At 40.9% G+C, this 15,101-nt stretch overlaps 1 protein-coding gene across 8 annotated transcripts in view; it reads left to right on the top strand.

Moving 5' to 3' along the window:
* Positions 1-14,679, top strand: part of LOC140732386 (NEDD8 ultimate buster 1-like) — a 43,733-nt gene extending 29,054 nt beyond the window's left edge. For all 8 annotated transcript variants that reach the window (XM_073054959.1, XM_073054958.1, XM_073054965.1 and 5 more), the window contains exons 11-15: positions 3,808-3,960; positions 7,281-7,430; positions 8,977-9,066; positions 10,334-10,505; positions 12,871-14,679. In XM_073054959.1, coding sequence (XP_072911060.1) covers positions 3,808-3,960; positions 7,281-7,430; positions 8,977-9,066; positions 10,334-10,505; positions 12,871-13,034 — 729 coding nt within the window. In that variant the 3' untranslated portion in view covers positions 13,035-14,679. The remainder of the gene's footprint in view (positions 1-3,807; positions 3,961-7,280; positions 7,431-8,976; positions 9,067-10,333; positions 10,506-12,870) is intronic.
* The last annotated feature ends 422 nt before the right edge of the window (positions 14,680-15,101 follow it).

Below are 15,101 nucleotides of genomic sequence, written 5' to 3'. Positions count from 1 at the left end.
TGCTATCTATGCCCCCTCGTGATTTTATGCTCTATAAAAACACCTCTCAGTCTCCTAGTGTACAGCAGCAGACAGCATCCAGAAAATTGTCAGCAGAACTCATTCACTAAATTCCACACTTCTGTTTGTCTGGAATTCCAAATACACTCTGCACCATGTAGAATTGTCTGCGAGTTCCATCTAAGTACAACTGTTCTGTTTTTCTTTTGAGTACAGACCAGTTCCTGTCGCCTATTGGTGTCGGAATATCAGATTTTATGAACTACTGAATGCTATTGAATTGTTAACTTTACTTTTGGATTTTTGCAGTATTATGTATTTCCACATTGAACTTTGAAGTTTAAAAGGTACACATTAGATGAGACCCTGGTGATACACTTAAAAAGTGTGGGCAGCAGGGATCTAGGGATACACACACAATGCTGGATGAGCTCAGCAGGTCAGGTAGCATCTATGGAGGGGAATAAACAGTTGAATTTTTGGACTGAGACCCTTCATCAAGGTTCAGTTTGATATAGGCACTGGGCCCAAACAGCAACTGTTTATTCATTTCCATAGGTTCCACCTCAGATGCTGGGTTCCTCCATCATTTTGTGTCTCTGTGTGTGCACACGTGCAGGTCTCAGCGTTTCCAGCATCTACGTAATCTCTAGTGTTTAGGGATCTGGGGAGTCGAACAGAAGCACAAGAACTTCGGGCCCCAGTGAGACAGAGGGGAGTGTGGCATCCTGGGCCTCTGAAATGAAAGGGAATGTTTCAAACATTACCTGCTAAGCTCTATACTGAACCATCTGGAGTTCCAAAGAGTTGGATGATAGGTTGTTGGACTCTACTGTGCTTGAGTATATGACATTAATCTTTTTAATGTTAGATCTTTATGAAGAAATAGATTATCTGTGCTCCAAATCCTGCCTTGAATGCAATAAACTTAAAATGTGGACCAGTTTAAATGAAAAAGATGCCATGTTGCCTTTCCTGCTGTGTGGCTATTTAAATGCCAATGTTTTAATGGTTGATGTGTTAACTCATTGCCATTTGCTTTACACTATGCTGACACCCACAACACATGTACAGTATGTCTGAATGTCCACCTCCTCCTTTCCCCCCCCCCCCCCCCCACCCCAACTCACAGATACACTCTCATCCTGAACTGGCCACTGCATCCTCTTTTGCTGCTGTTTCATATATTTAAGACTCTTATTTTATTATAGTAACAGTAACATTATACTGTCTCACATAAACCTGCACCTTGCACTTTATATTAATCTGTAATTCTTCAGCCCATGTCACTCAGGGACCTGTGCTAATTTTACTTTGTGACTGTGCTGGATCATAACTCTGTGCTATGTGGTCTGTGTGAGTGTCTGTGCTGGATTGTAACTGATCTGTGTGCAGGTACCATAGAACCTTAGAACACTACGGCACAATACAGGCCCTTCAGCCCTCCATGTTATGCTGACCCATATAGTCCTTAAAAAAAAAAAGTACTAAACCCACACTACCCCATAATCCTCCATTTTTCTTTCATCCATGTGCCTGTCCAAGAGGCTCTTAAATACCCCTAATGTTTTAGCCTCCACCACCATCCCTGGCAAGTCAATCCAGGCACTCAGTGTTAAAAAAAAAAACCAAAAAAAAACCAACAACACTTACCCCTGATGTCTCCCCTAAACTTCCCTCCCTTAATTTTGTACATATGCCCTCTGGTGTTTGCTATTGGTGCCCTGGGAAACAGGTACTGACTATCCACCCTATCTATGCCTCTCATAATCTTGTAGACCTCTATCAAGTCCCCTCTCATTCTTCTACGCTCCAAAGAGAAAAGTCCCAGCTCTGCTAACCTTGCTTCATATGACTTGTTCTCCAATCCAGGCAACATCCTGGTAAATCTCCTCTGCACCTTCTCCATAGCTTCCACATCCTTCCTATAATGAGGTGACCGGAATTGAACGCAATACTCCTAAGTGCGGCGTCACCAGAGATTTGTAGAGTTGCAACGTGACCTCTCTACTCTTGAACTCAATCCCCCTGTTAATGAAGCCTAGCATCCCATAGGCCTTCTTAACTACCCTATCAACCTGTGCAGCGACCTTGAGGGGATGTATGGATTTGAACCCCAAGGTCCCTTTGTTCATCCACACTCTTAAGTAACTGACCATCAATCCTGTACTTAGTCTTCTGGTTTCTCTTTCCAAAATGCATCACCTCACACTTGTCCGGATTGAACTCCATCTGCCATTTTTCTGCCCAACTCTGCAGCCTGTCTATATCCTCTTGTAACCTTTGACAACCTACAGCTCCATCCACAACTCCTCCAATCTCTGTGTCATCCGCAAACTTACTCACCCATCCTTCCGCCTCTACATCCAGGTCATTTATAAAAATCACGAATAGCGGGGGTCCCAGGACAGATCCTTGTGGCTCTCCACTAGTCACCAACCTCCAGGCAGAATACTTTCCTTCCACAACTACCCTCTGCTTTCTTCCTTTAAGCCAATTTTTTATCCAAACAGCCAAGGTTCCACTTATCCCATGCCTCGTGATTTTCTGGATGAGTCTCTCATGAGGGACCTTGTCAAATGCTTTGCTAAAGTCTGCGTAGACCACATCCACTGCCTTACCCTCATCAGTTTCTTTTGTTACCTCTTCAAAAAACTCAATCAGGCTCATGAGGCACGATCTTCCCTTCACAAAGCCATGTTGACTATCCATGAATAGACTACACTTCTCCAAATGCTTGTAGATCCTATCCTTAAGAATCCTTTCCAGTAGTTTGCATACCACCGACATAAGACTCACCAGTCCATAGTTCCCAGGTTTCTCCCTGTTACCTTTTTTAAACAAGGGAACTACATTTGCCATTCTCCAGTCCTCCGGCACTTCCCCTGCAGCCAAAGAGGATTCAAAGATCATAGCTAAAGCTCCTGCGATCTCTTCTCTCAATTCCCACAACAACCTGGGGTGTATCATATCCGGCCCTGGGGACTTATCAATCTTAATGTTTTTAAGAAGATCCAGCACATCTTCCTTAATCTCCACATTTGTCCAGCACACAGGCCCGCTCTACTTCGACCTCATCCTGATCAAGATCCTTTTCACTTGTGAATACTGAAGCAAAGTAATCACTTAGGACCTCCCCCACCTCCTCTGCCTCCAGGGACATGTTGCCCTCTTTATCCTTTAGCGGTCCCACCTTCATTCTCGTCATCCTCCTGTTCTTCACATACGCATAGAACGCCTTGGGGTTCTCCTTAATTCTACATGCCAAGGCCTTCTCATGCCCCCTTCGAGCTCTCCTAAGTCCTTTCTTTAGCTCCTTCCTGGCTTCCCTATATTTCTCATAAGCCCCTCCTACTTCCTGCTTCTTATATCTAACATATGCTTCCTTTTTCTCTTGACTAGTTGCCTCACATGTTTCCTCAGACACGGTTCCCTTTTCCTACCATTTTTTCCTTGCCTCAGTGGGACAAACCTATCCTGAACCCAGCTCAAGTGGTCCCTAAACTTCTCCCACATTACTTCTGTGCTTTCCCCTTTGAACATCTGTTTCTAATTTACTCTGGCTAGTTCCTGCCTCATCCCTTCAAAGTACGTGGATTGTAACCATGTGTTGTGTGTTGCTATGTGTTATGTTTTGCACCTTGGTTTCAGAGGAATGATGTTTCGTTCATCGTATCATATGTATGGTTGAATGACAATACAGTAACTTGAACTTTCACCATCAGTTTGATTGCTCCCCCAAGTATCATCTCATCCCGAGTTTAATGACGCTCTTTCATAATTCAGCTCTTGGTTTTCTTTCTTCAGGCAGAAGTATTATTGGCGAAGCTCTCTGTGGATGATAAAAAGGTTGTACAACTTATGAGTCTTGGGTTCACGGCCCAGGAGGCACGGTTAGGTTTGCGGGCCTGTGATGATGATATCAACTTGGCTGCCTCGCATATCTACCAGAGGAGAGAGGTAACTATAATATTAGGAGTCTCTAGTAGTCTTTCCAAGCATGTTTCTAATTGTTGACTTGTTTGTCATTGGTTCAGAAGTTTAAATTACACTTCACACTGCCTTGGACAACATCAGAACCACATTCTTTCCCCCCCCCCCCCCCCACCCTCTAGTCATTCTCTCTTCTCCCTCCTTCCATCAGCAGAAGATATAAAACTCTCACTATTGAATTCAAGGGCAGCTTCTATCCCCCTGTTATTGCAATCTTGAATGACCTCTTGTACAAAAAATAAAACTCATGATCTCACAGTCTGCCTCATCATGGGCCTTGCACCTTATTGCCTACCTGCTGTACACTTTCTCAATAACCGTTAACAGTTCAGAAACAGTTATTACCCCACAGCCACCGGGTTCCTGAACCAGCATGGATAACTTTACACCACAACTATGAATTGATTCTACAATCGACAGGCTCACTTTTAAGACTCTTAAGAACTCGTGCTACAGTCAAAAACTATAGCACAAGCAGGCATTTTGGCCCATCTAGTCTGTGCCAAGCCATTTAAACTGCCTACTCCCATCAACCTATACCTAGACAATGCCCTCCATACCTCTCTTATCCATGCACCAATCCAAACTTTTCTTAAATATTGAAATCTAGCTTGTATGCACCACTTGTGCTGGCAGCTTGTTCCACATTCTCATGACCATCTGAATGAAGAAGTTTCCTCTCGTGTTTCCCGTAAACATTTCATCTTTCACCCTTAAACCATGATCTCTAGTTATAGGCCCACCCAGACTCTGTGGAAAAAGCCTTCTTGCATTTACCCTATCTATACCCATCATCATTTTGTATACCTCTATCAAATCTCCCATCAATACTCTACATTCTAGGAAATACAGTTCTAACCTATTCAATGTTTACATATCACTCGAGTCACCCACTCCTGACAACATCCTTGTATATTTTTTCTGTACTCTTTCAACCTTATTTACATCTTCCCTGTAGGTAGGTGACTAAAACTGCACACAATACTCCAAATTAGTCCTCACCGACATCTGTACAACTTCAACATAACATTCCATCTCCAATACTCAATACTTTGATCTGTGAAGGCCAATGTGCCAAAAGCTTTCTTCACAGCCCTCTCTACTTGTGAAACCACTTTCAATTAATTATGGACCAGTATTCCCAGATGCGTTTGTTCTCTCGCACTCCTCAGCGCCCTACTGCTCACTGTGTGAGGCCTACCCAGGTTGGTCCTCAAAGTGCAACACCTCAAACCTGTCTACTAAATTCCACCTGCCTTTTTCCAGCTGGTCCAGATCCTGCTGCAAACTTTGGCCTTCCTTGCTGTCCAATACACTGCTATTCTTGGTGTCCTCCCAAAATTTGCTGATTCAGTTAACCACATTATCATCCAGATTGTTGATATGTTCTCAGTATTCTTAATTTATTTGCATAATTTGTTGTCTTTTGCACATTCGTTGTTTATCTTTGATGCATAGTTTTTTGTAAATTCTGTTCCATTTATTTTCCTGTAAGTGGCTGCAGGAAGATAAATCTTTAGATTGTATATGGTAATATTCGTACTTTGATAATATTACTCTGTCTACATTGTGTTTTATTATTATTTTTCCCTCTGTATTATCTGCTTCGTTACTGTGCATTCCACATCCTGACCAGTCAATTAGTTTATTGGCCCCTATAATGAGATACAGTGGAAAAGCTTTGCTGTGCATAGAGATCATTTCACAACATGTATTGAGACCACAAGACATGGGAGCAGAATTAGGCCATTTGGCCCATCAAATCTGCTCCACCATTTCATCATGGCTGATCCATTTTTCCTCTCAGCCGCATCTCCTTCATCTTACCCCCCCGCCCCCAAATCCCTTCATTCCCTGACCAATCCAGAATCTATCAACCTCTGCCTTAAATAGACATAAAGAATTGGCCTCAACTGCTGCCTGTGGCAACAAATTCCACAGATTCACCACTGTCTGGCTAAAGAAATTCCTCCTCATCTCTGTTCTAAAACGATGACCCTCTATTCAGAGGCTGTGTCCTCTGGTCTTAGATTCTCCGACCATAGGAAACATCCTCTCCACATCCCCTCTGTCAATGCCTTTCACTATTCGATAGGTTTCAATGAGGTCAGAATTCTGTATTCAGAATTCTAGTGAATACAGGCCTGCAGCCATCAAACACTCTTCATCAGACAAGCTATTCAATCCTGGAATCATTTTCATGAACCTTCTCTGAACCCTCTCCAGTTTCAGCACATCCTTTCTAAGATAAGGGGCCCAATACTGCCTCACCAGTGCTTTATAAAATCTCAACATTACATCCTTGCCTTGAGGTCATATTTGGTAAGGAGGAGAAATTACATGACAGTCAGAGTAGCTTAGGAAAAGATGGATGTGGACTCAACAGGCTGGGCATCATTTTACTTCATTCTGTAACCATTCTTCTGAAAGACACAGCTAGTGCGTACCTAGCTGGCTGGCATGATAGACATACGGTTCTATCAAACCCTGTATTTTGTATGTGCCTTTGGCATACTTCTTTGCTATTCTACAAGGTAGTTGGTCTATTCACAATGAAAAATAAAAGCAGAAAATTCTAGACTATCAATCAAGTGTCATTTATTGGAGATAACAGTTGATAAATTTTCTATTTAATTATTGCTATAGAGCAACAATGGGATCGGGACTATAGTGGTATCTTTATTTTTATTTAATTTTATAACATTTGTATATAATAACTAAATTATTTTTATATTTATTTATAATTGAATATTGTCATTTTTTGCTCCATGCAGCACCAACACGCCATAGCAAGTTCCTAATTCATAAATGTATATGGTGAATAACTTTGTTCCTTGATATCATCTCAAAGAGAAAATGGGGAGATTAGTAGAAACATAGTCATATGATGAGACCAAATAAGAACCATTCATCTTTAGATGAGCACAGCAAGAAAAATTAAAGATCTAATCAGCTACAGTACTTATTCAGCCTATCTAGCCACTGACATTAACGCTTGCTTGGGAAGTGGGTAAACACATTGATAGATTAAAAGCACCACTGTAGGTCTGCTGGGAAACATTACTTTACACCTAGCCACATCATATTAGATCTGTATCATCATGGTTTGAATAGACCCCATGCCAGGCCCACTCTCCATAGGCATCTCTTCCTCCAATTATCTCTTTTTTTATTCATGCTTTCTTTTTTCCATTTTTATTTCTTTGAATGACCAAAATTTGATTTTAAGAATTTCTGTTTTAGCTTAAGGGCATGAGACGTTTGATAGTATGTTGTGAATCTTGCAGGAGAAAGCTGAAATAAGAGGAAAAGAGAGAGCAGAAAGGAAAAGGAGAAAGCAAGAAGCTATAAATTCCCTCATTGCCATGGGCTACTCAGAAAAAGCTGCTACCAAAGCATTTCGATCGGCCAACAATAACTTGGAACATGCAATGGAGGTCAGTCAATCCCACTGTGCTGTGACACTATATTTCATTCGTACATGGGAGGAAAAAGATGCACTGTGTTCTTCTTCCTAACCTGGGTCCAAAGCTTGGAGAAATTCTGGTTTCAACTTGCCATCAATCCCATGGAAAAGTTTCACAAACATGAAATTCTACAGATGCTGGAAATCAAGAGTAATAGCCACAAAATGCTGGAGGAACTCAGCAGGTCAGGCAGCATCTATGGAGGGGATAAATGGTTGACGTTTTGGATCAAGAACCTTCATCAGGACAGTTTCACATGTAGAAGCTTGTCACGGGCATTGCTGAAATTGATGTCAACTTTATCCATTGCTCTCATCAATACACTTTTCTAACCACTTTAAAAGCTCATTCAAATTGGTCAGACTGGCTGTCTCCCAAAAAAAACATGCTGTGACAATCACTTGTTAATTCCTGCCTTTTTCCAAACACAATTTAATCCTGTGCCTTGTAGCTATGGAAAAGTTTTGTTGTAATTGTGCACACAAAGGTGTTCTGGCTGTTGGAAGGGCAGAAGAAGAGGTGGAAGAAACTCCTCGGCTCGAAATGTCAACTGTTTATTTCCCTCTGTAGATGCAGCCTGACCTGAGTTCATAAAACATTAGAGACCCTTCAATCTAACATTTCCCTCCTACACACATAGCCCCCCATTTTTCTAACATTCCTCCAGAATTTTGTGTGTGTACTGCTTGCTTGTATCCTGATTGGGCTTAACCTGCTGACTACGCCAAGGTGTATAAGATGATGAGAGGCATTGATCAGTTGGATGGTCAGAGGCTTTTCCCCAGGGCTGAAATGGCTAGCACGAGAGGGCACAGTTTTAAGGTGCTTGGAAGATGGTACAGAGGAGATATCAGGGGTAAATTTTTTTATGCAGAGGGTGGTGAGTGTGTGGAATGGGCTGCCGGCAACAGTGGTGGAGGCACAGACAATAGGGTCTTTTATGAGATTCCTGGGCAGGTACATGGAGCTCAGAAAAACAAAGGGCTATGGGTAACCCAAGGTAATTTCTAAGGTAAGGACATGTTCGGCCTGTATTGTGCTGTAGGTTTTCTATGTTATGGACGTAAATGTTGTGGCTTACACTTCTGGTTACTGTGTCAGTCAGAAATGAGCAGAGTGGCAGCAGAAACAACACTGATCCTGCCAGGTGAAGTACATGGGCCGTCCTTCAGCTCCATTACTGCAACCTATGGGCCTTATTGTTTGAAGATGTGGCCCGGTACTTGCCCTTGCCATCCCCAGCACCTCTTCATGGCTGCACTTACCTTTAGCAGCTCTGAGGGATCAATTAGTGAAGAACACTAGATTCCTCAGTCATCCTACAAAGTGCACGGAGCTGTATGTAGTGAATGGTGTATGTAGTGCGCGTAGTTATATGTAGTGAATGGTGACACAGTAGCAAGGCTGTTAGCATAATTACTTCACAGCATCAGCGATCATTGATAGTTTGATTCCCTTCGCTATCTGTGTTGCAAAATTTTGAAGGGTCCTCAAAACTCCCCATGTATTTTCTTAGATACTTCAGTACAGCTCTGAGCATGTCTACGCGGAGGATGAAGCTGGACCAAGTTACAGTGTGCAAATCTCTGATGAAATGATTAATCAGGTCTGTTTCTGTTTCCCATTTTGTATAATTTGCACAAGCAAGTTGAATTACTGTTTACTTCTGAATCTGCAATAGGCCGTTGCTGTTCTAACCACATCACATATTCCTAGTCAAGATTCAACATTGTTCGTTCTTCAGTACTGAGTGTAAAGGAGAACAAAATGATTGTTATTCTGGATCAGATGCAACATAAAATGTAATGAACATAAAGAACACAATAAATATAAAAGCAATCCTATACAATATAATATACACGTGACTGTTACCTAGTTTCCACTCCGAGTTAATTTTTCCCCTTCTGGGGTTCAGTTACATGCTGTAACTACCTTCTTGTGACCCTTTTCATGGAAGTAGGCATCATGTTCTCTCTTAATTTCATATTTTAACTTAATCCTTTCATTGCTATAATGGGAAGAGAAGCCACAATGTGATATTCCTTCACCTCCCACAGTTGTTTTTTTTTCTCTTTCCTATTAATGCTGATAGGCAGGATAGGTTTTGAACCTTGGCACTTTAATTGAAGGTAACATTAATGCTGTAGTTTACTTGAGTGTAGAGCTTTGTGCGTGTATGCTGTAAGTAGTAGCAGATTCGTCTGTTTAGATGTTTATTCCACAGAGTAATGTTGAATTGGAGTTGAGGGAATCACCAGTCAACAACTGAGCTAGTGTGTGACACAGTGTAGTGGTTAGTGTAGCACTATTACAATGCCAACAACTTCAAAGTTGAAAGTAAAGTTATTATTAAAGTGCACATATCTCACCGTATGCAACACTGAGATTTGATTCCCGAAAGAGGGTGATAAAGGCAGGAAATATCAACATTTAAGAAGCACCTAGATGAACATTCAAATCACCAAGACAAAGAGAAAGCTGTGGACCAAGTATTCTTAAATGGTATTAGTATGGTTACTGATGGACATGGTGGGCTGGAGGGCCATTTCTGCCTTTTACGGGAGTAAACAGGAGTACCCGGGAGAAACTCTGAGTCAGAGAGAGTTCATACTCAGCACAGAAAGCAGAGGTCAGAATCATCTATTATTTAGGGGCTTGTAGATTCAATGTGCCAAATTGCCTTGTTCAATGCTCTAATATTCTGATTCTAATGCAGTTTCATTAAAGTGATATATAGAAACACAAATGGGCAGGAGAAGATCTGAAAGTTATTTTTAATTCCTGATCCTGCTGATATTACTGACTGCAAACAGTTTTAAGTAATCCATTTGGTAACGTCTTCTGTCTTTGCTTTCAAAAAAATATACATATAGGTGGCATTCTTGGGTTTCGATCACTCTGCTGCAGAGATCGCCCTGAGGAGATTTAATGGCGATATTGAACGTGCTGTTCAGGCATTAATAAGTCACGGTGGCTACCTTCCTTCGAGTCTGCTTAATTCACCCCCTTCATCGTCATCGTCACCAGAGGATATGGAGGTTGAAGGTAATTATGATGCATTGGCTGACAAAGCTGAACCATGCTTGGCAGAGGGTGAATATGGAAAAGTATTGAAAGAAACGATCAATAGGCATGATGATCATGACCTCCAAAACCCTTCACCAACATTGAATTGTTTTTTATTGTGTCACTCTTGTACTAGAGGGAACAAGCAAGCTACTTGCAACATAAATATAACAGAGGTGTTTAATAGGCACATTCATGTGTAGGAAATGAAAGGACATTGTGTAAGCAGAAGAGATTGTTTTGTTGGGAATTTGATTACTAATTTAATTAGTTTGGAATGCCAATGTTGACAGTAGGGCCTGTTCCTGTACTGTACTTTTGTGTCCATAGGTGAGCTGCACAAAATGCATCCAGGTTATGGTGCCACCGTGTGCTGCCTCAGTCCACCTGCTATTGGAATCCCTCATCCATGTGTATTACTTAGTCCTACTACTCTAACATCTCTATAAACTAATCCTGTGCTCCATAGTCCAGAGCATTCCAGTTACCTCGCATAGGAGGTTCACGAGGATGATTGAAGGGGTTAACGTATGAGGAAACGTTGGGCCTGTACTCACTGGAATTTAGAAGAATCCGTGGGAATCTCATTGAAACCTACCGAATGTTGAAAGAACTAGATGGGGTGGATGTGAAAAGGATCTTTCCTATGGTGGGGGTGGCCAGAACTAGAGGGCACATGGATCCAACCTCAGTCTACATTGTTAAAGCCTTGCACCTGATTGTCTACCTGTGCTGCACATTCTCTGTAACTGTAACACTTTCTACATTCTATTATTGCTTTCCCCTTGTACTACATTGATATTCTGATGTGATGAAAGGTACTGATAGCATGCAAAATATTTTTTCACTGTACCTCAGTGACAATAAAACATCCATTTACTAATTTTGGTCCTTGTTTTCTCTCTGTCCTAACCTCTCCTACAGCCCCTCATTATCTCCAATCCTCTAATTCAGTTCTTGTAATCACCCCCAAATTGAATCCATCCACCACTGGTATTGTGGTAAAATATTGAGTGCACTATGGATCCTGATAACAATCTGAAAAGTTGCATCTTTCTCACCCACAAATTATGCCTGATCCCTGTTGACTTTCAGCAATTTTCTATTTAAATTAATATTTCAACTATCTGCAGTTGCTGATTTTGTAATGCCACGGTGTCCTAGGATGATAGAGCACATAAATGGATCATTCAGCCCACTAGGTCTGCATCTACCATCAACCATTCATTTGTACCAATTCTGCACTCATCCTGCATTCTCAATTTCCATCAGTGAGAGGAGAACTTCTACTGAATACATTTAATACTTGCATGCACTTTGAACACTTGTGTCTTGGAATTGTTTTAAAGCACAGAATAATTCTCAAGACTAAGCATTTGAATTTGTAGTTTAGACAGTCTACTTTGAACCATTTTGGTCTCTCTCAAGTTCAAGTTCGACTTGTCCCTTTTGTTTAGGTCAACATGCCCCAAAGGTCCAGGAACCTGAATCCCTCTCTTGCACCAGTTCCTCAGCCACTGATTCATCTACTCTATTCTCTGACCGTCCAGTCACTGGCACTTTTCTGTAATTTTGTATCAATTCAAACCTCTGGTCCTGAGAATTATTCCGTACTTGAAAACAATCCCAGTGCATGCTTTGTGGTCTTGGGTCACTGTGGTCACCTGCATTGTCCAAGCAAGTATTACATGCATTTCGTAGAAAGTGTGTAAGCTTGCTTTTATACATTTTTCACTATTTTGGCATTTCCCAGTGTTTTACAACCAAACAAATATTTAATGACTTGTATATGACACTATTTTCATGTTGTTTTGGCATAACTCAGCTGCTATAACACCACTTTGGATTTGACCTCCTCCTTCATGGAGCCATTTTTATTGCTGCTATGTGAATTTGGGTAGAGTCATTTGGCAGATGAATTGCCCATGGTCCCTTACCTCCAAGGTGCAGTAATTACATATACAAATATTAGGCTTTTACTTAGTGGTGGGTTTGTGGAACATTAGGGACATTTAAGAGACTCTTGGGAAAATGGATGAAAGAAAGATGGAGGGCTTTGTAGCAGGAAAAGATTAGATTGATCTTTAATGTAGGTTAAAAAATTGACACAACATCGAGCCTGAAAGGCCTATACTGTACTGTTCTAGTTCTAAATTTATCTGTGGCTACTGATAGCAACCAGACAAAGGTCCTGGTGAGGTGTGTGCATCAGTAATATAACACAGATTTTTTTTTAACCTTGCAGTTAAATCCAGAAGATTTTAAGCTTTGTTTGGAAAATAACCAAGGCACAGTTGCAATGCTCTGTTTTAAGAGACTTGTGCTTTTCATTTCCATCTTTTAGATCCGTCAGAGGAAAAACAAAAAGAGCGTGAAATTGTGGAAGAGGTTTTGGCCGATATCCCAGAACATGAAGAAGACTACCTTGATGTGACCCTAGAGGAGGAAAGGGAAGTCGTTATAAAGTACAAGACTTGGCTACAAAGTTCACAGCAATCTACCTCGTAATTGGCAAACATCAAAGCAATCAGTACTGGACCTTGGTCCCTAAATTGTGCCTCATGCCCTTTACAAACATTTGCTTCTTTCGGGCAATCCATCAGCTTTAGTTTCTAACTTTGTCAATGATTGACTGCCAAACTCATTTTTATATTAAAAATATATATAAAAGGGCCTTTTGGTGTCCTTTTAATCAAATGTGCTTTTTTTTTTTGAATAATTATTAGTAAAGCTGACAGTTTGCTCTTGCACCTTTTTGCAGCAAGTGCAGACATCTGCTTTAGCAGCAGTGAGCCTTTCCAGACTCTGTACTGGTGTGTAAAATGGATATTGGTGTGGCTTCCATTTGTACTGAGTGATTGACTTTGGCAATTCAGTTACCATTCACATGACTTCTCTTGGATTTTGGTTACATGTATACTGAAGTGTTGACTCATCAAGATTAGTGGTGCAGAAGATGCTTTTGTCCATTTAGATTTAATCAGTCAGACAGTGAATAGTGCCATGAAAATGCTGAATTGCTGCAGTCATTGAGTTTCTGAGAGCACAGCATTTAATCGTAACCCTTATTACAAAATAGATGTGGATCAGTATTAATTGTTTTCTCTGGTCAGGGGTACTTAATGACATGCAATGCTCTGGTTTCATGCACCAGTCAGTGTTAAGTTTGACAGTACAGCATCCTGCAAATGGAGGATAGTATTTTCCAGGTTAAGTATTTTTAATCAGACGTAATACACAAGACAGTCCACGTGTATATTCAAGGGTTATCTGTGCCTCGTACAGAAGTTGATCTGTGGAGATCTGCAAGGCAAAGTCATCACTCCTAGAATGAACAGGAGCACCTGGACTTGTTTATGTGGAGTTTAACCATATGCTTCAAGTACTGAGGGGCGCATGTGTCTCATGCTTTCCTCAGTAGCCTGATTGTGATTGCTGTCCCAAAGGCTGTATCTGAAAACTTTCTGCCACTGTCCCTGCATATTCTTTCAAAAAAAGACATCTGAAGTTGCTTATATTCGAGTGGCAGGACCATATCAGTTGATTAAATATAATTGAGTGCAGTTCTTGAAAGGCACTGCTGCAAATTGATGGATATTTAAAGTTGTAAAAGTAGAAATCTTCTTTAAACTTGGCAGAAAAGTTAAAATAGAAATTGTATGCAACCTTATTTTTGAACAAAATGTATTTTGTATTACTGGAATGCAATTTGTGTACAATGTCAAATTTTCAGCAATAACTCTGAGATGAATTTATAGGGAAATGTTTCATTAGCACTTATTTCTGGATTGTACTGTAAAATCGAATTAACCTTTCATCGGAGCTGCTTGCAAAACACTGACAGAGGCAGGCGTTTTGAGAGTTCTTGGACGTGGGCTCCCATCCACTCATTTGTACAATCTATTATTGTTTAGCAGACTCTCATCAAATTTGCCAGCCTGGCCATATGTGTCACTTTTTTTTTCCAAATCCATTTGTGGTTGTACTTCAAACCTTAGATCCCTCTCTCTTTACTGTTTTATTTTCTTTCTGTTAGTGACGACCATCTTGTTTTTTTCCTTAAAGATTAATCAGTTGCCTTTATTCTTAGAAGTATAATTTTTTGAACATAATTTGAGTTTAAAATTCTGAAATAAAATTACTGAGAAATGCATGTTTTGATTTTTGTGCTGATATTTTAGAGCTGTTTGGAGGGGGAAAGTTGTTTGACAATGTTAATTTGTCAATGCTTTGAGGATTATGTCCAGCCGTGTTCCTAAAATTTACAGACCCACTCAAGTTTACCAGCTGCCCAGATGTATTTTAACCTCGATGGCAATGTGTCAGGAACCATGATGAATTCATTGTAAAAATCCACCATTGCAATATTTGTCTCACATGCCTTTGCATCTACTTTCCTCACTATTTTGTGCTTGGCAGCACTACCTACAGGCAGTTTCGTCATGGGGGTGGGGTAGGTGTGTCCCAGAGGGCAGCACAGTGCCAGTGACCTGGGTTCAAATCCCACTGCTGTCTGTCTGTAAGGAGTTTATGTTCTCCCCATTACCACGTTGGTTTCCCCTGGCTACTCTGATA

Source organism: Hemitrygon akajei, chromosome 8, assembly GCF_048418815.1.
Source record: "Hemitrygon akajei chromosome 8, sHemAka1.3, whole genome shotgun sequence".
NCBI lineage: Eukaryota > Metazoa > Chordata > Chondrichthyes > Myliobatiformes > Dasyatidae > Hemitrygon > Hemitrygon akajei.
This window is presented reverse-complemented; position numbering and strand designations above follow the sequence as displayed.